The sequence below is a fragment of the Vigna unguiculata genome, chromosome 10, assembly GCF_037176805.1.
Source record: "Vigna unguiculata cultivar grain cowpea cultivar isolate G323 ecotype 2 chromosome 10, ASM3717680v1, whole genome shotgun sequence".
NCBI lineage: Eukaryota > Viridiplantae > Streptophyta > Magnoliopsida > Fabales > Fabaceae > Vigna > Vigna unguiculata.
The window spans coordinates 53,763,548-53,786,884 of NC_140801.1; the positions used below are offsets into that span (position 1 = coordinate 53,763,548).

The following is a 23,337-nucleotide window of genomic DNA, read 5'->3' on the forward strand; positions in this document are numbered from 1 at the left end:
CCAAACTTATAATGACATAGGAATCTATTCATTAATTAATAGAATGATTCAATTCTTTTAAATCATTCTGGATCACTAAAGGCTCAAAGTTTGAAAACTTTATTATGGTACATTAAATTAAAAAAAAAAAAAACTTACAATTAAGAATCCAATATAAAAATTCAACTCTATTATTATTGCGGATTAAACAATATTAATTTTTACTTATTGAGAACATCACATATATTTTGTATGTATATTATAGTGATCTCGAATTAGTACTCTATTATTATTATTGCGAATTAAACAATATTAATTTTTACTTGTTGAGAACATCACAGGTATTCTGTATATATATTACAGTGATCTCAAATTAATGTTTTAGATTTTTTCTCCTAACATTTATAGTTTGTTTGTTATTATAATACATGCTTAACGGTAAAAATTGAAATATTGGTTCAATTCTTCTTATTAACTTTAATAATTAAATATGAAAGTTCTAAATTTTGAACTAAATTACTATTTTTCAGGGACGAGTCAATTTTACAAGTGGAGTATTACGTAAGTGGCCAACATAATAAAGAAAATTAAAGTTCCAGTCTGGTTATATTTTTATTTCGGCTATCGGCACTTGGTGCAATACAATACCATAAAAAGAAGATGGAAAAAGAAATTAAGCAGAAAAGAAAAAAGAGAAGACGACTAAACTAAAACTTGAGATAAATAATGCACAACACAAGATTTTGTTGTCGAAGCTACAACTAGTTTTCTTGTCCAACACAACACTGGAGTGACATATAATTTCTACAAAAATTAGAGTAAATCTATCTATGGATGACAAGTCTCAGCTTCACTCAAAATCCTCCCTCATACTTGAATGTTGAACCAATCGCGTTAAACCCTGAACTAACTCTGACACAGGTGGCCGAAATTCAGGCTCAGTCTGAAACAAAGAAATGAAGCTGAATATCACAATCAATTCTCATGAAGAGAGTGATGGATGCATATATATATATATATATATTGTAGAGTATGTATGATATGAGTGACCTGAACAGAGAGAGCGATGATATCAGCAAATCGGAAGAGTGACTTAGGAGGGTAAAGCCCCCTCAAGGCAGGGTCAACTATTTTCTCCACCGCGTCAATGTCGCGAAGAAGTGGGGTTGCCCAATGAACCAGACATTGTTCTGCTTTTGGCTTTGAACTGAACCAAAGAAACACCACATTAATTGCATTCATCACTTCTTAGACACAGTTATGTAACTAAGCAGTAAGCACCCACCTGTCGAAAGCCATTCGACCTGACAGAAGTTCCAGCATCACTACCCCAAAGCTGTATACATCACTCTTCTGTGTAAAAGCTGAAGGTTTTGTGCACTCTGGTGCATTATATCCCGTCCCAAGATTTTGGCTAGTACGCTACCAACAAATAACACTCATCTTATAAGGACCAAGTTCTGTAACTTTCGATATATAATATAATATAATTAAGGACTAAACAAACCTGGTGAAAGGATGCGAAACCATTGTCTGAGAGACGAGGGTTCAGATCATTGTCAAGCAAAATATTCGAGGACTTAATATTCTTGTGCAATAAAGGAGGAGAACATATATCATGCAGGTACCTGAAAAAGGCATATTCAGAAAATAAACACCAGCTTTGATGTAGTAATAACCAAATTGACGTATAATCTGGATTTTAATGGAAAATGTATGAAGGAATATGTAGTTCATATGGTCAACACAAGATATTTCAGTATACAGGTACTATATGGGAGATATAGACTAACTCGATAGCCCGAGCGGTTCCCAACGCAATTCTGATTCTTGTGTTCCAAGTGAGTGGATTGCTGAAGTCGTCTGCTAAGTGTAAATAGCCATGGAGAGAGCCATTTCTAAAATAATCATATATTAGCACATGCTCCTTCTCCGAACAATAACCAACAAGCTCAACAATATTTGGGTGGTGAAGTTTGGTGAGGGTTGAAACAATCTGCGAGAATTCCTCAGAGGGAGCATCATGGAGAAGCGAAGGGTTGATTTTTTTTACGGCCAATACCTGGTACAAAACATGTATTAATTAATTAAAGAGCATGGACATAGGTGTCTTATATGCATCTGCTGCATCTTCATTGGAAAGACATTCGGAGTACCTTTCCATCAGAATATTTAGCCCGATAAACACATCCTATGGATCCTTCACCAAGAACTCGAGCTGAAGTAAAATTAGCAGTAGCCGAGTACAACTCTGCCAGTGAAAAAGTAGTAACACGGATTGATGTACTTCTTCTTGCATTCATACGATTTGCAAACTCATTGTCATTAAAGGATTGCACACAATCGGAGACCGACGACCTGACACCAATTGACGGAGATTTTTGCAAAGTCTTTACGTCAATGGAAGTAGAATCCACCGAGTTAAATCCTGTCACCAATGTCACAAATGAAATTATGTGTTCCAAAAATTTAATACGTGAACAAGTAGAAAAAGGTCACCTTTGGATTCTTTGTTGACGTTAGCACCCGAATCTTTTGGTAACTCCTGAGATGTGACAAAAGAAGAGCTACCCTGGCTATGCTTCTCTTCATCGATAAAGTGTGAAGAAGGTTTCGATGACTTTCTTTTGCAAAGAGCAAGAAGAATTATAATTACTGCCAGTACGCCAATAACAATGCCTGCTATAGCTACTCCACTAATAACGGATTTTTCTTTCTTTTTCATGGATTGGTTGGTAGAGGGAGTACCAGGACGAGAAGGAGATCCTTGTCCCTTTGACAATGAGTTTCCTCCAGTTCTTTCCAATTAACAACTCAAAGTTAGAGAAACAACCTCAACCTCACTTGCATCCTTCAATAACTCAGTGTCCAAAAATACTTACCGCAATTTATTTACTTTCTTCAACTCCTCAGGAACCGAACCGGTAAATTTGTTGTTTTCGATGTTCCTGTTAAAATTAAAACAGCAAAGTTAATGTATCATTATTCAACGCTTCTCTCCCAAGAGCAATAGGAAGAACTTACAAATCTTCAAGTGGAAGTTTGGCCAGAACAGTTATTGAACCAGTGAATTGGTTGTTTTGAAGGTGCCTGTATAAGGAGAAAAAGATGTTCGCAGTGAATATGTGTGTATTGTTCCTTTGACAGTGATAATGAGGGCATTCTTACAACTTCTTGAGGCTTTTGAGCGATTTGAGACTCTGCGGTAGGTCTCCTGATAGAGAATTGAATGATACATCCCTACATGTTATCCGATGATATTCTGTTAATAGAATTTTCATGTTTTAAGAAAACCAGATAATCATATACTAAAAGGCCAAATAAGAAAACTTAAGTAATCGAGTTTCAAATGCAAACTTAATGAGTTCTAAATAATACCTTCTACCTTAAGCAAGTTAAATTCCAAAATCAGCAATAGCATTAAAGTACAGATCTTGACACTAAAAACCTGGTTGAACGTTCTCACTTACAGTTGTTTGAGTTTACCGAGCTTTCCAAATATATCTCCCAACTGGTTTTGGAGCTGATTATGTGCAAGATTTCTGCATGCATAACATGTTGAGAACCAAACACAAATTCTAACAAAATTTTTGAATAAAAATAGAGAGACACTTTTGCTTACAGGCTTGTGAGGCCATTCATCTGAGAAAATGAATAAGGCATACTTCCCGAGAAGCCATTCTTCGAAAGATCTCTGCATGACCACAAAACAGAATTATGATACCAGTCATCCCAAAATGTTGACTTATTAGGTGCAACCAGAAGGGTTATATTTCTGGAGTAAAGAGGTAGTAATGAAGGATTCATTTAGCACAATTTTATGCAAGTGAATTGTTTTTGCTTTGACTTACATATTGCGAGCTTTTGGAGGAAGTTGATACGGTATTTCACCCTTGAGGTTGTTGTTGCTCAAATCACTGTACTAAGAGAAATTAATGAATGACATTTAAGTAATGTTCTCTAATTAATAAAAAGAAAGAAAGTGTGGATTTGAAGATTTGGGCCTCACAAGTAGGTTACTGATGATAAGCTGGCCAACTGGTAGCCCATTGATCCAGTAAGTCCCATGCCTGACAATTTTCTGTGGAATCCAACAAGTATTTGATGAATTTGCGTATGCATATGCATAGATGGATACACGAAAAGAAACATAATCTATATTACATTTCTGTGACAGAAGAGCCTGAGCATTTGATTCCTTCCCAGGAATCACCACAAGGATCACCTCCACTTGATTTCCAGCCACTTAGCTTTGAAGGGGAATTTAAGCTGGAATACATCACATTAAGGGCTGAGACTGCAAAATTGTTTCATCATTATTAGGCATAAGAATTTGAATTGTAAAGGAGAAGAATGAATGAATGAATGAATGAATATGAAGGTAATACCATCTTCAGAGGAGGTTTTGCAATGAACTGAGGTGGTTGAGACCGCAAGCAAAGCAAGCCACAACCTTGCAAGGTTAAGGTTGTGGTGCATTTTCTAGCACAATGGAATGCAGAACACAGGAAAACGAGCAAGGGGGTGTTTATCTTTTGTTCTTGATCCAACATGAAACAAAAAGTAGCATTCCCTCCATACCAACACAACAGGATTTCAATGTCCTTTTGTTCCAATGCCTCAATTTAGAAGGAAGAAGGAAATGGGGTTGAATTGCACGCCTAAAAATGCCTGGTAGCGCACTCTTTTTGCTCATTATATTCTATTTGTTTCATCTTCATTTTTTTGTTAACTCTGCCTTATCGTACGACCAAAACCAAAACTGTAAGAAACTAACACAACTCACTATCGACCTTCAGAATACACTCAACAACAATTAACAATTTCAAACCACCAACCCTCCACTCAAAAATTATAGAAAAAACATAATTATAATTTTCCTGTTTCATTGTATTGTTTAATAGGAATAATCATAAAATATTAACATGGAATATTAACTTTAAAAATAATAAATATCTAAATATAATTAAAACTGAGAAAATATAAACTTACTAGCCCGTGAAATAAATAGTATTTTAAAATGATTGTTTAGTTTACTACTTTGAAAATATTGTTGATAATGAATTACATAAATACAAAATGTATAACAACGAATAACTAAAGTGTTAACCATAAGAGGTTATAAATTATTAATGAATTATAAAAACCATGACATCAAGATAAAAGAATCTCTAAATTTAAGTTATATTTGACACATTATTTTAACAATTTTTTTTTCAACAGTTCTAAAACTTGTTTGGTCTTATTCATAGCATTTATAAAACAAAATATTGCAGTAACTTGTTACATTTTCTTAAAATTCATCTAATTGTTTTTATACTACATAGTACTAAGATGTCCTCAACACCTGACCATACCATTGTTATATCCATCGATATCTTGGCACGACCTTTCACTACTTGGAACAAGCTCGACAAATCAATAAACACCTTAATAAACCATGAAGAACAGCTATTGATCATGAGGGCGTTTCTTTCTGACCTCCATAATTTCTTCATGCACCTTCATATACTTTAAAATTCTTTTTTTTTTTCATTTTCAATTCTGAAATACATAATTCAAAATATTTATAAATGTTAAATTCTTATTTTAAATTATACAATCTGAAACGTAAAATAAAAAATATATTTCAAAATCCATAATACAAATTTTATATTTAAAATTATACATTTTTTATTTTACATTCTAGATTGAATAATCCAGAATAGAAAATTTTTTATTTTAAATAATACAATCAGAAATTAAAATAAAAAATATATATTTCCAATTGTACACTCAAAAATACAAAATGAAAAAAATAAATGTGAAGGGTGAGAAGAAGGAGATAAGTGTGGGCTTTGGTAAACACGGGTGAACCTTCCTGGACGCCCATAACACTTGAAATTTCCAAATTACTTCTCATTAAAATTATAATAAAAATCTTTATATCTCTTCTTTTTCAATATTTTTTAAATTGAATATTCTAGAAGGTATTTTGGATTCAGATGTCAATCTAAAAGATATAAAAAACCCGAAACGAGTATTTTGAAAAAAATTATATTATGAAAATATTATTCCAAAAATATTTCCAAATTTAAAACAAAAATAATTTCAAAACATGTTCTAAAAAGAATTTGGATAATTTCAAAATATATTATTTTATATTCTAGAATTACTGTTCCGAAAGGTATTTCCGGATTTGCTTGGGTCACAATCATCACCTCCGCTTGGGGTTCCCTTGGCAACACTCTTGTAATGGACTAGAATTTGAAGGGAGATAATGTTGCACGCACTGTGTGTGAGAAAATTGGAGGAAGAATATGAAATATGGAGGAAAAGCGGGGAGAACATCTCATATTGAGGAAGAAGATGTCACTGTTACAGGGATTGGGAAAGATGAGGATAAAATAGTCATTTGATATAGTCTATGGAGGTGTAGAAAGAAAGACCCCCAAACACGGTTAGAAGATGATTGGACCTTCCCAGATAATTCATATACGTAAGAGGCCCACTAATCTCAGGTTCTTTAGCAAAAGTCGTAATCCGATGATCTCGAAGTAGTGGACAACCTAGTGATTCTACCAATTTTCATCTTTTGCACAAAGTACACTTTTTGCATTTTCTAATATTATACTAAATAAGATATTAACAATGATATATAATATATACTCATCCTTTTGTATAATTTTACATACGCCAATTTAATAAATTATTTTACTAAATATTTTTAATTTAATAAAGTAGCTTAGCCTCAACAGTCACTTCCAAGCTTTCGACTAAATTAATTATGGTTTTATTTGAACAAAAAACCCCCAACATGATATTAATAAACAAGTAAATATATCGCAATAGATTATGCAAGTATGAATGTCTAAATCATATACAACATAAGGATTATTAACATTATCAAGGTTGATTATTCAGTATTACAAGGAGACTAATCTTAAATTAAAAAAAAAAAAAAAAACACTTACATTCAACTTTGGTTTGATCTAGCACCACGCTTGCTAAATTTTGTTAAAACGTATGCTATGGCAACTTTAGCACCTAGGCTAGAGTGACCACGAGAAAGGCATAGAGCAGTAGCACCCCCTAGAAGCAGCAAACTATTGGCTAGAAACTTTCTAGATGGCCTTCTCTGGATCACCTGCTTTTGAGATTCAGCATTAACTTGATCATCGAAGACGGTAGGATGTGCTCGAGATATGTTACTCCTAACACTGTCCAAGTAAGCAGGTACCTGCACACAAGGAAGGGACTATTTAGTCACCAACATTTGCCTACTTTGGATTCCATACCTTAACCATGAGGTCAGGTGGTTCTATATTTTCATTTACATGGCCATCGCCAGCTGGTTCTATATTTTCAATAAATTTCAATCACGACTTCTCAGTTACTAATGCAGGTTTATCCAAGAAACAGCCTTATTGGGAGTTAGAGGAACCACAACTTTCAACTCTAATAAGAAAAAGACATTAAAATGCAAGTTAAATGATTATATGTGAAACTAGCAGCACTAACCTTCTGCATTAAATTAAGTGAAGTGTTAACTGAACTTGATAAATGATAGTTTATAGCAGAGTATCTTCGAAGTGCATCATCCATCTTGCATACATAGCTCCATATGCCCTTGCGAAAAGCCAGCTTAGCCATCTCCATATTTAAACCAGCATCTTCTTGATGAAACATTGTGATCTCGCAGGCATTGCTACCAGCTACTGTAATTATTCAAATGCCAGTAAAAAAAAAAGTCCTTTCATTGCAAGATTGTAGAGGCAATGAGATATATGTTTAAATGGAGCACATGAGTACTACTGGATGCAAATGCAAAGAAAGATCTGACAGAACAAATTCCAAATACATATTATGCAGATATAGAATAGTCACATAAATAGGCTTTTAGGCCAGTTCAGAGTTTCAAGCAGGTCATGCTAAAGCTTTAAAGAAGAGTTTATATTGGTAAACAAGTCGGGCTTAGGTCTGACAGCCTAGGTTGGCTCAGGATTGCTAAAGCAGGGGTTAACTCAGGCCACCCAAAGCTTGGCCTGTGTTTCCACCTCTACTTGTCAGTGTAAGTGTTAGTGTCCATGTCAAAGTTAGTACTTCAGAGTTGATAGCAACTTGAAAACTAGAAAGATTTGAAAGGAGTAAACTAAAAGATAATATATATATATATATATATATATATATATATATAATCTTTCACGACCTTGAAAGAAAAACTTTTCAGTTATCAAGAGCCTAAGAATATGTGTAGGCTAATTAAGGATGCAAATTAAATTCTATTAATTACAACAATTATACTCCACAGAATTTAGGTAAGGCGAAAATAATTTGGGGCATTTGAGTAAATTGCTTGAGTGAAAAAATACTCAACCTAACAATTTATGTAGACAATAATTACTTATAAAATTAATACACAAAATTAGGCAAATAAATTCTAACTCTAATTCTTAAGTTACAATGAATCTAGGCAACTTAGAAAGTAGAATATGTCCAGACACTACCTTCTCTTATTTGCCAGCCAGATCTAAAAAACTCCACGCGTACATATTTTCTCTGCCGTGGTACCAAGGGATGCTCACATTCCTAACATGGTTCATGATCAAAAATGAAAAACGTAGTCATTGCATTGAAAAAACAACTACAGTTTTCTATAAAAAGAATAAAAACAATTCTTTGTATGCCTCCTCAAATACATTAGCAAGAAATCTCACAATTATATATTCTTTCACAAACAGAGGTTGTATTTTCTGTCAATTTCAATACGCTTTGTTTGTCACTGTATTTCCCTAGGAACTATCATTAACAAAATGTATAAGTTCGAGAAAGAATTCTGCATGTGTCTAAATACACACCATCCGTAAGATATCAACAGGAAGATTATGAACAGATACGTCAAAGGAGTGGAGAATAGGGATGCATCACACATGCTGACCTCTTTTCCCATAGTAACAAGGCATACGAAAGTTCCCCCTAATCAAGTATGCTAGACTTGCAATGGGAAAATACTTCTATTTAATTGAATAACGAGAAACCACATTTTATTGTGCAATATGCAAGTATGTAGTGCACGAATCCCAGTAAATAAATCTCCAAATTTGTAGAAGGAAAAAACAGTGAAAATATTCATAATTACCAGTGGATAGTTTTACATGTGAACAATATTGTCTTTGAAGTTATAATCTGGATCTCTAATTTCTTGACCAATATATTTTCTACGAACTTGATCATTATTTTTTCCTCATTCCTACATAGCTACCTCCTCTTAAATGATAGGGGGAAAAGGTGAGTAAAGAGAGCAAGGGAGCCGCATCAACATTCATATATTACTCAATCACAGTTCACAAATACATGGGCATTAACAGTAATCACAATTCACGGGATGCAATGTTCATTAACACAGTAGTAAAAAGCAATCATTCACGTTACTATCATATTAAAAACCAAAATTGGTGCATTACCTTCATAAAACAGTAAAATGTTTTATCACTCCCCTGCCACAACTTCCAAGCTAGTACATATTCTCTAGGCGTCAAAAGAGGGAACTTTTTAATTGTATGACCAACTTCAGTACCATCAGATTTGTCTACCTGCAGTTGATTATGCTCAATCACTGTTTTATCCCACTGCTTTCTGTAATCATTATCCATGTAGAAGTTTCTCAGCACCTCAGATGAAATATCATTGAAGACAGTCTTGCTCAAATATCTCAGGGGACCATTCTGCAACATCATCGAAGAAACAACTATGTAGTTTATAGATAATTCCAAAACCATTCTGTTTTCATATGCATATAGCAGTTACTAAATTAAGATTATATACACGGAAAGAACAGAACAAAAACTAGATGTAACCTCCTGACATTATTATTTATCATTTAACAGAAAAATGAACAGGGCACGAAAAACTATCAACTAAAATTCCACTTTCCCTTCACTTAGACTCAATTAGTTCCAACTGATCTATAGAAGAATATGCTAATTAGAGGACAAAGTGAACCGGAGGATGGTTTGACTCTGCATTTGTGTCTGTACCTCGGCATTCCTGCACAACATGTAACAGAGGAAAGGGAAAAATACAGAGATGCTTTATCAACTATATAACAATTAAAGGCTACATGAACGTCGACAACAGGTCCCCTACAATTATGAAAGCAACATTTTATTATAATTAAAACAAAGAAGTTACGTGTTAACTTTCCTAGAAAGTACCATGATAGATTCAAGTCTGCAATCCAGTTAAAAATGAATAAGAGCATTAACCTTAGGCTTGAAGCATTTCACACTGTAGCACAAATGATGGTTTCTTCTATCCAGGACATCCTCCCACTTATCATTCTCATTGAGCTTCTCATCCAAAATCTCCATTAAAAATTTCAAATCAGCATATGTCACAAAATTTGAGGTTCTGCAAGAGTAAACAAAAAATTCCACATCGTCAAATCATCTTATCACACACCTGACTCACTAGTAAAAAACGTCAAAAAGGAACTATGAATATGACTCAAAGTATTAGGTGTTTGGGATGTATGCTTGGAAAATCCTTGCTTTAAAGTGGTGAACTGAATGTAAACTAAAGGGAACTGTTTTCATATAATATATACAAAGTCATATCACTTAATTACAAAAAAAAAAATTAACTGCTGAATTTACTAAGTGACTTCTATGTGCTTAATGTTTTGAATACTTCTTTTACGTAATTATTATCTTGGTGAGTGTTACAGAATCAATCATCAAACCATCTTTGGTGCTGAAACATTTTTTCAGATCCAAATTCAGTTTTTAAATCGCACCTCAGTTAAGATTCGAAAAGCTTACAAGAGAATAAAGTATTAGACTATCAAATGCTTCTGATTTACAATTAGAATGTTACTTTTGACCTCGAATGATTCTTTGTAAAACAGACAAGTAACAAATATCGTTGTGAAAACATGCTAGGGAGTGAGCCTCTCAGCCAATCAATTATATGAAAATATTGTAGAGAGGGCTCCTAAAATTAATATATATGTGTATTTATCACATGATCAGCAAGCAATTATAGCGTAAGTATGTGCAGGTAATAAAAGGAAAATTTTACCAGAAATGTTCTAACAAAATCATATTCTCAATGGCTTAGATAAATCATAATCTCAATCTTAATCTCAGCATATCACACGTAATATTAATATAATCTTAACACTCCCTCCCAGCTTATGTGTACAGGTCTCGCTAGATATGTATGATATCGTAGTCATTTTTAGCGAGATCGTTTCTTCCTTTCGTCGATGACTAGACTCAACTCAAGTAACCTAGGTTAATCTTGTTTTCTTTCTTCCTTTCCATGAAGAGCTTATGCCAAACAATTCGAAGTGAGAAGTGAAAAATGAGAAGATCAAAACACAACAAAAGCATACAAGAATAATAAAAAAAGAAAAGAAAAGGAAATTAGAGTTGGAATTGAAATAGTGAACTTATTTAACAAAAAAGACGGAGGTGGAATAGAGACCTGGGGGTTGAAATGATAGAATCGGTGTTGAAAGATGAAGCGGACGGAGTGGAACGCGGAGACGGGGACGATGGAGCGAAGAAAAATCTGTTCCGCTGCCAAAGAAATAACATAACAAGAAACAGAACAACAGACGTAAGGAGGCCCCAAACGCCATAGGCATAGATGGTGAACACACTCATCGTCGTCGTCAACGTCATGATCGTGTTCGCAGCATTCATATCCTTTTTCCACTCTTTCACTCGTTCACTCAATTCTCTCGTACTCTTCACCGCATTCAATTTCGTCTATCCCTTTTCCTTCTCATTCCCAGCACCTCTAACTTTCTTATGTTATTTAAAATTAAATAAAATAAAAACGGAAAATAGTGCACCACGTTAATAATCACAAATTTCTATGTATCACATAAAATTCTTGAAAAGGATGCATTCTTCTCAATTAATCAAATATACAATTTTGAATATTTAATAGTATCTTTATCATTCAATTTCTTTTTCGATGCGTGATATTTAAATTCATAAATGCTCATATAATGTTTGAATTATTTATTAATATATATAATGAAATACTAAAACATGCTAATATGATCTTCAAATTTATATCTATATTACAATTATTTGTGAAAATGGATTCATTAAATTACTTCATCGTTAATATATTAGTTTGTTTGAGTTTTACAATATATATACACAATATATTGAACTTAAATTTTTTGTCTTAATCATTTTGGTCATTAAGTTGACGTTACTAAGTTTAGGACTCAGGCTTAGGACTATATAGTTATTAAACGCTTAATTCTTTAAGGCTAATTATATTTTTAATTTGTTTTAACTTCAGATACATTATTAGGATTATCGCCGTTTTTTAAAATATTGGATCGATTAAGATAAAAATGTATAAAAAGTATACCATATATAGATTTAGGTTGAATTAATTATAAATTAGTGGCCCAATAAATAAATATATTAATTTATTAAAACATAACTATAATTTATATATAAGTTGTTTATCTAAAAATAAAAATTAGTTTTAAACATGTAACATAGATTTTAAAAATATACTTTTAATTTTATTAAATTGGTCCAAAATGGTTTATGAAATGAAGTTGAATCTGAAATATTACAATTCATTTATTTAGACTGAGTTAGACCAACATTTTTTTTATATTTCAGTATGTTGAGTTGAATCAGTCTTTCCTGTTTTATACTCATACGTATTATTATCGTATTTGTTGATATTGTTGTTATTATTGAAGAAAATCAATAAATATGAAAGTGATATTTTCCACTAAATACCACCTTATATAATAATTGAATTAAATTCAATAAGTACGAAGCCATGGAATTAAATTTCTTTTTTCTCGAAATTATAGTATAGTTTAAAATGGGCTTCATACCCATATTTACATGAAGGAATAAGTCATGAGTTTCTTTTATGGCATATGCAATGGAATTTAAAGACAAATAAAGGAACGCAAAATAAAAATAGATGGGTGAAGATGAATTAAAGAACATGTCAACACAATTCAAATTAAGTGGGATAAGAGAACTTATCACTTAAAATTCTAGAAATTCTATAGAAGATTTAATAACAGAGGATACAAGAGTTCACAAGTTTCTCCAAAATTCAAAACGAACTCAATTAAATTACTAAACAAAACTACAAAACTCTCTTCTATAGGAGATGCAACACTCAAACCAAGCTAAAAATGAAACAATGTTCTAGATCGTCCTACACTAAACACGATTCAACCATGCCTTGTGTTCCATGTAACGCATCCTTATGCACTAGCAAGCATCAAGTGAATATAGTTTTGCACTAATGAATTCTTAAACACATTCTAAGAGTTTTCTTGTCATGTTTAGTGTATTCAATGACTTGGTACCAAAAATTTAAAGAACCATACCATACATATTTTTTTGTCTTGCATGAAATGAAGATTGTCGTGTGGATTTCATTATATAATATAATAGTAACAATGAAACTGATAACTACGATCATAATAATAACAATGATAATTGCAAGGGGATTTGCTGCCTTTATTAAAAGGGTTGTAAAGACGAGGAAATTTTACAAAATGAAACACGCCTAAGACAATCCTACACGAAATTATTAAACAAAAGTGGTGATTAAAATCTAACCTATACACTCCAATGAGCAGAAGTTATTATTGTTTGTTTTTTGGGGGGTGGGGATAACTAAATCAAAACGACACTTGTAATTGACGCACCGCAGGAGACACTTATACATGAAACCCAATCTCTTACGTGAGTACCTCATTTAGAAACCCCATAGACTCCAACGACTTAACAACGGCAACGCTACCTTGTTTGGAAAAAAAGTTATGAGATAAAGCAGGGATGATTCCAATTTTCAACCACCAAATGTGAAACAACATTTCTGGTACATCTTCCTAACTGGTTTGAGTTGAAGAGGCCGTCACTGATTGACCATCATCAGATTTAACTACGTTCCCAATGGGGCCATGAGAGACTAAATTATCTCTGTCCGCGGCAACTTCGTTGTTATTCTCATCTAAGCGGACAACTAGAGCAAAGCTCTTTGACATCTGCTTCATAAATTCACCAGTTGTGTTAGCAGAATTCCGATGTTCATTTTCTCCAACTAACCCAGTCGTCATCATGCTGCTTTGCTGCCTTGCCTTCCGTTCTTGCATAGCCTTCTGCCGGTCTTCGTAGAAATCAAAATCATCCAGGATGGAAACATCAGTTTCATAGTTTTTGAAAATGGCCAGCATTTCAATACCCTGTGGCAACTTCACCTGTAAAGTTTAAAATCAGAAAGGAGCAACCAATCAGTAGCAGGTAATCAATATTTAAAACCACATAATAAACTGATTTCAATAATTAGTTTGGAAGTTTATAGAATACAGTGATACCTAGGATCGGAAGCTAAATTGACCTAACTGGTCACTCATCACTTTAATTAGAAACAATAATTATCTGAAAACTAATTAAAAACAAAAACAAGTGAGCAAAAAGTAAACTTGGTAGATGACCCAAGCAAAGCTCAGACAAATGTAATTCCAAACACCAAGGTGAACGTACAAATCAGGACAAAAAATAAGTTTTAGGATGCCTAAAAGTATGAGAAAGTTTCTCAACGCAATATGTAACTCAACATTCAATTGTCAGAAGTCTTCTCATTGACACCCTGCAGTAATCATTTCCCTCTGTCTTCCTCCCAAATCTGACATGCTATGAAATTAGAGTAAAAACAGTAAAACGTTTAAAACATGTTTCATAAATTCGTAGATAGTGAAAGACCCCTGATTCTACCTCCTGAGTATCTCGACTGTTAGTCACAGGCTTGTTATCATTATTTTCAAGAACAATGTGACGAAACTGACTGTTTGGAACGTCTTTAATTATGTGCCACTTCACCGGAAACTGTCCACTCCACTTATCTTGTTGCCAGAAGTCCACACTCTTGTCAAAATTGACAGGTCCAACCATTTCAGCTACCCCACAGAACTGAGCACTTGCATTGACCTGGAAATAGTTGCAAATTTTTTTTTCACGGCAGTCATCTATGTTAGAAAAACACTAGCAAAAACACAGAAAATTAATTTTAGTACTTCAGTAGTAATTTTAAATCCAATATCAGTCAATAGATGTCAAATGCCCTACCCCATAAAACTAAAACAATATAATGCTATGAATACAAGGTCAAACTAAACCAATTGAATCTTTGTTTGGAGATCTTTTCCATGGGAAATAACCACATTTTTTCCAAAAGCTATCTTAGGAAACTGTGAAACAAGACAGTTATTTCTCAAAAAAACAATCATAAGTTTTCTTTAACAGAAATTAGGACAACAATAGAAAACACTGAACCAAGGTTTGCTTCAAACACAGGACAAGAAATATATAGTTACAATAGGTTGAAAATGGTAGCATGATATTTGGACTAAAATAGTTACAAATACCAGATAATTACCGAGAAAAAGAGAAATATAGGGCAGGCCTCTTGCTTCTCCATTGCTTGGCGATATGCAGAATCTAACTTCCTGTTTCCGTTTGGTGTACTAGCCCAGACACCATATTTAATGCTCTTATGGACATTATCTTCACTGTAAGATTTGATGACAAAAAATTTGGCATCCTTGTAATCTATGGAAAAATCTGACCGATTGAGTGATTCATTTTGAAACTTGGCAGTAGATGCACTATTTTTACTATTATCCACAGAATTTTTTTCAGCCAAAATTTGATTTTTCAGCTTTGAGGCCCTTGGACCTCGATTCTGCTCACTAAGGATATCAAGAGTACCATTACAATTGCAAAGAGATGCAGATGGCCGCCCTTGCCTCCTGCTATTTTCAAGAGAAGCACAACTCCTATCATTAAGATTGGAAATAGAAGTACCTCCAAAGCTAGAGCCCTGGTTAGGCAGGTAACCTCTACCATAAGAGTTTGAGCCAGATCCAAACCCATACAATGATTGCTGTTGATGAGAGGCCTACAAAGAACAGAGTAGTCAGCACTATGTGACATATTAACAATGTATATATGTATTGCTATCTGGCAAATTCTACTGTTTCACATCGATGCTGTGCATAGTAATACTTCATCATGCATGGATGATAAGCAACGGTTAATTTAAGACCAAATTTCAGAAATTTTATTGGAATACATTAATATCAGTTATGGGTCATAGGACATGAGGTCCCATTAAAAAACATAACTGAAAACCTATTTTCATTTTACCCATTATTTCATTCAAATTCACTGAAATATTTTTCTTAAATACAAGGTTTGATAGTTAAACTATTTTCCAACCAATAAAATCTGGATCATGATGAATGCCAATGATGCCATAGGGTACTAGTGAACAGGTATATAGGCAGAGACAAGGGAGAATTAAGTTATCAAACACACAAAATTGGGACAGATACGTAGATATCTCTGTAAGCCAAATAATAAAAGGAATAGAAACGTCAATGAAGATAAAAAACTGTTTTATATTTGAAAATGAGTATATGCAAGGGGGAGAATATCCCAATTGCCCACAGAACTCAACTCCTAAAGAGAAGAGAACTCTCTGACTCAGAAAATGATTCTTCCCAAAATGATATTATCCTTCCCTCTCTCTCCAAACTTCCTGTAACCAAATTCTACTGCTAACAGTCACACTTCTCCCTCTCTCTCTCTCTCTCTCTCTCTGCCACCTCATTCCTCTTTCCTTGATTCCTCTAATTCCTCTCAACAGTGGGGCCATTCCGCTGATATGAAAGTAGACAATTTTGGCCATCATTCTCTGATTAGGCTCCTATCAATCACTCCTCCTTGAAAATCAGACTTGTCCTTAAGTCTGAACTTGGGAAACTGACTTCATGCAGTAAATTCTTCCTCCCAAGTAGATTCCACAACCGCCTTCCCTTTCCATTTGAACAAACCACTGATTCAAGGAGTCCCCACCTTTGCTAATCACACGAGTAGCCAGCATTGTAACAGGTTCCAAACTCACTTAATTGCCACATTAGAAACCTTTCGGCAACTCATTTTCCACCTTGTAGTTGCTCACAGATTTCTCAACACATCATTTTACTAATAGGAATGTACCATTTGTATGCACCCATTGAGTGGTACCCAAGAAACACTATTGCCTCCTCCTTGTCATCCATGCATTATTATGGATACAGCTTCTCCCCCAAAACTATTTTGGCATATTCCTTCCTTTAAGCATGCATCTAGCCATGTTAGTCCATGTTCGTCGACGTTCCCTTCCTCCTTTTAGCTTTTCCATTATGTTGAGGAATACTTGCAATAGTAACTACAAAATTATTTCTTATCACAACTAGAGTGAAATCATTTGAAGTGTGTTCATTACCCTCATCACAACTTTGATGGATCACCATATTTCTTATCTCCTTGGACTTAAAGGAATTTTGGTTTGTCTGCATATGAGGTAGCCTTCACATAACTCCTTTGATTCATAGAGATCAAACCATGCACCACGCCTTTCATTTCAGTAGACTCAGACTCTTTCAATTTAGATGCCAAAGCCAATTTTGATCTTCCATAGTAGCTGCAAAACAATGACTTTCACCAATATGAATTCCAATTTTAAAGGTTCTATTTTTTATATTGGAGCCTTAAAATCAGTTTTCTCTTGTTGTCACACTCCATACTCTAATCGTTTTTCATGATACCTTTCTCTCATAATTACCCAAGGCTTACAAATTAGTCTTCATTCGTGGCACATCTCTTCCTCCACAAGAGAATCTGCCTCAATACCATAAGTGTTACTTGTTCATTCATTGCATTCTACATTATATATGCAACAAGAAAATTAGCCTCATTCTCCTTCAAATAGTCCAACTAAAGTTGTTCCATTCCCTCTGAATGCATGTCAGAAACAGATGCAGAGAAGTGATACAACCTCATCTGTTAAGTCATCTAATTGATGTCCACCATTACAAACCCCTTCTACAAAGCCTAATAATGATAATTCTAGGTAGCTCATTGCTATTAGGAAAAGTGTTCACTCTTCTCAAAACCCTTGTCCAATATACAACTTTTTTGAGTTATCATTGTTTATTTTTTCCTATTTCTGCTTTATTTCTTATATCGTAACTCACTTTTCCCATAAATGTTCACAAAGCAATTGATCATAGTTGTTGGGCCTTTTGGTGAAGTTGGTCATCTCAAAGCTAGGTTGGGGGTTAAGGGATACACTCAAATATATGGCCTTGTTTATGGTGATACCTTCTCTCCTATAGCCAAAATCACTACTATTCAACTTTTCCTTTTTATCAACTTGACATTAAAATGTCTTTCTTCCTGAAGAGCTAAAAGGAGATTTAAATGAAGAAACCTCTTGAGTTTGATTCTTAGGGGGAGCTTGGCCTAGTTTGCAAATTTTTGAGATCTCCCAATAATCTCAAACGTCATCTCGAGTTTGGTTTGGGAAATTTAGTCATGTAGTACAAGACTTTGGGCTGAAACAAAGTATAGTAGATCATTTTGCCATACTTCTCGTATGCAATGTACTACATAGTTGCTTATGTTAATGATATAGTGATTACAAGGAATGATGATGCTAAAATTTACCAATTGGAAAAGCATTTCTTCAGTCACTTTCAAAGTAATGATCTTGGTTGCCTAAAATACTTTCTTGGTATTAAGATGGTCCAGTCAAAGGAAGGCACTGTAACTTCAAAGGAAGGCTGTAGACATTTTGGAGGAAACAAGCATGACTAAGGGTAGGTCCATTGTGAGTCCAACTGATCAAAATTAGAAGTTAATGGCTAATCAACACGAAAACTTCACAAATCCTGAGAGATATCAGAGATTGGTGAGGAAACTCATTTAACCCATAATTATAAGATCTGATCTTTCTTTTGTTGTCGGAGTTGTTAGCCAATCCATGCAAGATCCTTGCATTGATCACCGGAGCATTGTTGTACGCACTCTAACGTATACCAAAAAGGCTCCTAGAAAAGAAATTTTCGTGGAAATCTTATTATTTTAGGGAGAAAGAAACAAAATGTTGTTACCCTTTTAAGTGCAAAAGCAAAATATCAAGCTATAGCTTTAATTACATGTGAACTTGAGCGGATCAAACAACTTCAACAGTTGAAATTTTATAAAGTCCAACACATGAAGTTATATTGTGAAAATCAAGCAGTCCTTCACATTGCTTCCAATCTAATGTTTTTGTGAAAGAACTAAACATATAAAAATTGATTATCATTTCATTCAAGAAAAATTGCTATCCAAGGATATTAGTTATGGGTTTATCAACTCTAGTGATCAACTTCATATATTTGAACTAAATCCTTAAGAAGACCTTGAATTAAGTTTATATGTTCCAAGCTTGGTGCATACAATTTATATGCTCTACCTAGAGAAAAGGGGTTAAAAAATGATCATCTTATGTTGTCTAGCCTTTTACGAAGCTGATTTTTATTGCATATAGTATGTCATAGGTTGTAGCCTTTATCTCTAATTTCTAAAAGTTGTACCCTTGTTATTCAAATTTGTATATATAAATATACATTAGTGAAGAGCAAGATTAATTACTGATTTTCAAAAATATCATCAACTATTTAGAAGAAAATGTAATATCTTGCATAATTATGCTAGAGTTATTGAACAAACCATTCCAACACTCGGCCCAAATGACCCAAGTGAGCCCATGGGCCGTGGAGAAACAGATGGCGATAGAGGCATTAAAGATCTTTGTCTTTCTGAGGGTTTTGAGCAATCTGACCAGATACCACCAGATCTTGATCCTTCAAATCCTTGTTGGGATTCATGAAAGCCAAAGGAACCAGGTGCTACAGGAAAGCTGCCTCGACCAAAAGATCCCACTGATGGATAGCCTGCTCTTGGTCCAAAAAACATGTTATCAACTTGTTGGTCAATACCTACCAGGTTGGTGAGCTCTGGCTGTGAAACTGGAGTAGGCGAATTGAGATATGATAAGCTAGGAGGAATTAGCTGAGGATAATAAGGTGGTCCAGTGTATGGAAATTGCTGTGAGGAGTATAACTGTGTGTCTCCGCCTACAGAAGGCAAAGGTGTGGTAACTGGGGAATACGGTCCATAAGGCATTTGTGGGTTGAAGCCATACCCAGAATGGAAAATAAGGGATGGATTTTCATTGTAGACACCCTAAAATAGTTTAAAAGAACATATATTGCGTTAAGCATTGCAGACAGAAACTGTGCAGAAATAAAAAGAGATGACAAATTCTCACAGGAGATCCAATTTCTAATCCCTCAGAATTGACATATGAAGAATATTCATCCCATTCACCGTTGCCATTGTCAAAACCTGGAATCAGACTCACTAAGAATTAGAAAATAGCAATAGCAACACCAGTTACCAAATAAACTTTGCACAGCACAGCACAATGAGCACCATAAGACAATTGGGATAGTCAATGGCCACTTTGCAATTTGAAAATTGTCTGATAATTACATGTGGTGTATGGAAAAAAAATGGTTACTAAATTATGTACAGAAAAGAACAAAGTCACTCCATTCAATTCAAAAGAATAAAACTTATCTTAAATCTTACACTTTTGCAAACTCAAACTGATCACAAACATAATTTAAAATTAACACATCTGTGGACTTTTAAATTTGTGTGCCATGAAATGTTCATAAGATGGATAACAATGACAGGAATGTGAAGGTGAAAGTGAGCAACCTATACAGTAGATCAGTAATGCAAGAAAAATGTTGAATAGGTTGCAAAAGGATAAAAAACTCGGGCAGAGTGTTGCAATACTATCATGAGTTTCAAAATGATAGTACCATTTCAGTAATTTATTTCAAAATGTCAAGAACAATAACACATAAACATGAGGAAGTTACAATAGCTTTACCCACATATATGAAAAACTTAAAAGCCATGTACGTAAACTGAAACTCCCTAGGTGGTTGGTCAACATAATATAGTGATAATTCTTTCATAGAATGAAAATGACTTGCAGAAATGAAGATTAACCTCTATAGTAGAAAGCCTGGGCTTGGGGAGCATACACATTAGGAGGATACAGAGGAACATCTCCACCCGAACCTAAAGATCCTGATTGGCTTGTGGTCTCCCTCGAATGACCTATAGTCACAGTACCCTGAGAAGACTTGAAAGATATTGAACTTTCAGGTATTGATCAATGAAGTTAAGAAAATAGGACATGTTTATGTGTGTGTGTGTGTGTGAAGAGGGATTAAGTTACCGAGTAACTTTAGGAGAGTTACTCCTCATCTTCACCCTTTATTTTTTTCTTAATCTAATGGATAAAAGTGAGTTACATATTAACCATTTAGACTGAAATAAAAGGTTAGAATGAGGAGTGACTTGATCCCTTCCCTATATATATTTATCAGGGGCATATCTAGTGAAATGACTTATTTTTGTATGAGTTAGAGAACTACTACCTGCTCCTTCATGTTATCTGGTTCGGCTGGTATCTCTTCTGCATGCATGATCTATATGCTCAGTGACAGTATGAACTTAAAAACACAAGTAGTAGCAGTACAGATTATTGACCAAGCAAAGCTAAATTTGGAGACAGCAAAACCTGAATTAATAACTACATGCACACAAATCCACACATGCAAACCAAAATGAAAAGCAGGCAAGTGAGCGCAGTAAAACAGTATTGCTGGAAAGAAAAGGAAGCATAAAATGAAGTGTAATAGATCACATACACAAATAAAGTAATTATCCTTGTAGTCTCTCAGTGTCGTTGATGATTGAAGCCATAATTACGAAATTCGTAACACAGATATGTCTGACTTAAAGCGTGATAATTCATTTCTTATAGCCCCGACCCCCAACAAAATCCACTTCAACGCATGAATTGTTCACTAAGACCACGATGATCCCATCAGGGATTACAGCGAAAGTCCACAATTCTTTGTTGTCTGATAACACCAGGGATGGTGTCATTCATGACACAGAAAATTAAGATACCCAGATCAACATCACTCATGATTGTCGTACCCAGATGTAAGGTTTAAGGCTGAACAGAAAAGAAAGTAATGGACATCGAACATCAACTACAACCAAAATAATATTTCTTTTATTGAATTCATAAACATTAATAAAATTTTCTCAATTGATCATTTACTTCGTCGAAAGAAAAATTTGGGAAGGTCAAAATTCGATGAAAATATATTAGTAATTATGATGATAAGAAAAAGAAGACAAATAAAGGAGTTGTGCGGCGTTCACATACCGGCTTTACGATCCGGAGCCTGTGGTGGTTGGATTGCCGCCATGAATCTGAAGAGGAAAGATCTTCAAAACCCGCACAAGAATCTCAAGAAAATGCAAACTATGAACAGTACCTGTCTATTCATCCAGTGGTGGAGTACCTCCTTCTAAATAAATGTAAATTATTTCAGTGTGTTCAATAAAATTGCTTGTAATTAGGGGGGTTTGCGGATTCTATTGCATAAAGGAAACAGCATTAGTCGGTTAATTAATCTCATTTTTATCCATTTTCATAGATTAACATTTTTTATTGTTATAAATCTGGATCTAATGGAATTAAAAATGAATTCGATCCCGTCCTTATTAATTAATTTAATTAATAAAGTTGGATATTCTAATAATAAAATATATTATAATGCCTATATTTAACATAATTGAATTTGATAAAAAATATTCAATAGATATAAAAAATATAGAATAAGAACTTAATTACAAGTATACAACTTAAAACCTGATTAAATATACATTTTTATTTTGTTTTAATTATAATAAATAAATGTTAATTATATTTCTTTCTGAAAAAACTACTTCAATAACTCGCGCATAATTGGAATTGTTGAAAATAATCTCACTTAATATGATATTGTATTCCGGAAGAAGACGATTTTGTTTCTCTGCATCAAAACATTCACATGTCACTCTCGATTTACCACGCCTGAACGCAAAATAAAACTCACAAGGACAATGTTATTATTTAAGAATGGGACATGCATTTATAGTTCCTTAACTTTGACCAAAAATTAGAATTCATTTCTGATCGAAATTTTGATAAATTTTAATCCCTAAATTTTAAAAAATGAATGAATATAGTCTTTTTAATCTAATTTTGTTAACTTTTTTTTAGATTTTGAATGCATTTCTCAATAAATATTGAGTCGATAATGTGTCAAACGACATAAACAACTCCAATATTAACATGAAACACATCCGACATGTTGAAAAAAGTCAACGTAATTGAGTTAAAAGGACTATATTCATTCATTTTTAAAATTTAGAGACCAAAATTTATCAAAATTTTGACCAGAGACGAATTTTAATTTTTGACCAAAGTTCATGAATTAAAAACATACTTAACCCTTTTAAAATATATGGCAGGACATTTGGCTGATGTTCTATTTCCATTTGAAAGGAAAAA

The 23,337-nt window shown here is 33.8% G+C and overlaps 3 protein-coding genes across 12 annotated transcripts; all 3 read right to left on the minus strand.

Annotated features, from left to right (window-relative positions):
• Positions 1-579: 579 nt before the first annotated feature.
• LOC114165673 (protein STRUBBELIG-RECEPTOR FAMILY 5-like) lies at positions 580-4,633 on the minus strand. The gene is made up of 16 exons (XM_085668340.1): positions 4,368-4,633; positions 4,144-4,276; positions 3,989-4,060; positions 3,831-3,896; positions 3,602-3,673; positions 3,450-3,521; positions 3,148-3,219; positions 3,004-3,069; positions 2,862-2,927; positions 2,479-2,777; positions 2,136-2,407; positions 1,773-2,041; positions 1,487-1,607; positions 1,265-1,401; positions 1,030-1,186; positions 580-922 (listed from the first exon to the last, which is right to left on the minus strand). The coding sequence occupies exons 1-16, from the start codon at positions 4,456-4,458 to the stop codon at positions 830-832; spliced, it is 2,058 nt and encodes a 685-aa protein (XP_085524466.1). The 5' UTR covers positions 4,459-4,633; the 3' UTR covers positions 580-829.
• Positions 4,634-6,839: 2,206 nt separating this feature from the next.
• On the minus strand, positions 6,840-11,763 carry LOC114165102 (Polyketide cyclase/dehydrase and lipid transport superfamily protein). Its single transcript, XM_028049758.2, has 6 exons — positions 11,446-11,763; positions 10,224-10,368; positions 9,423-9,683; positions 8,466-8,547; positions 7,480-7,676; positions 6,840-7,198 (listed from the first exon to the last, which is right to left on the minus strand). The coding sequence occupies exons 1-6, from the start codon at positions 11,664-11,666 to the stop codon at positions 6,935-6,937; spliced, it is 1,170 nt and encodes a 389-aa protein (XP_027905559.2). The 5' UTR covers positions 11,667-11,763; the 3' UTR covers positions 6,840-6,934.
• A 1,697-nt stretch (positions 11,764-13,460) lies between these two features.
• On the minus strand, positions 13,461-22,335 carry ECT5 (evolutionarily conserved C-terminal region 5). 10 transcript variants are annotated; one of them, XM_028050928.2, is made up of 9 exons: positions 22,277-22,335; positions 22,165-22,211; positions 21,362-21,399; positions 20,928-21,054; positions 20,173-20,249; positions 19,572-20,087; positions 15,406-15,927; positions 14,745-14,957; positions 13,461-14,227 (listed from the first exon to the last, which is right to left on the minus strand). In XM_028050928.2, exons 2-9 carry the CDS (start codon positions 22,205-22,207, stop codon positions 13,859-13,861), a joined length of 1,905 nt encoding a protein of 634 aa, XP_027906729.1. In that variant the 5' UTR covers positions 22,208-22,211; positions 22,277-22,335; the 3' UTR covers positions 13,461-13,858. The 10 variants fall into 10 exon arrangements, with proteins under 10 accessions (XP_027906729.1, XP_027906727.1, XP_027906735.1 ...); XM_028050926.2 differs by having other exon boundaries at positions 20,928-21,063; positions 22,277-22,317; XM_028050934.2 differs by adding an exon at positions 21,635-21,948 and having other exon boundaries at positions 22,165-22,288.
• Between the last annotated feature and the right edge of the window lie 1,002 nt (positions 22,336-23,337).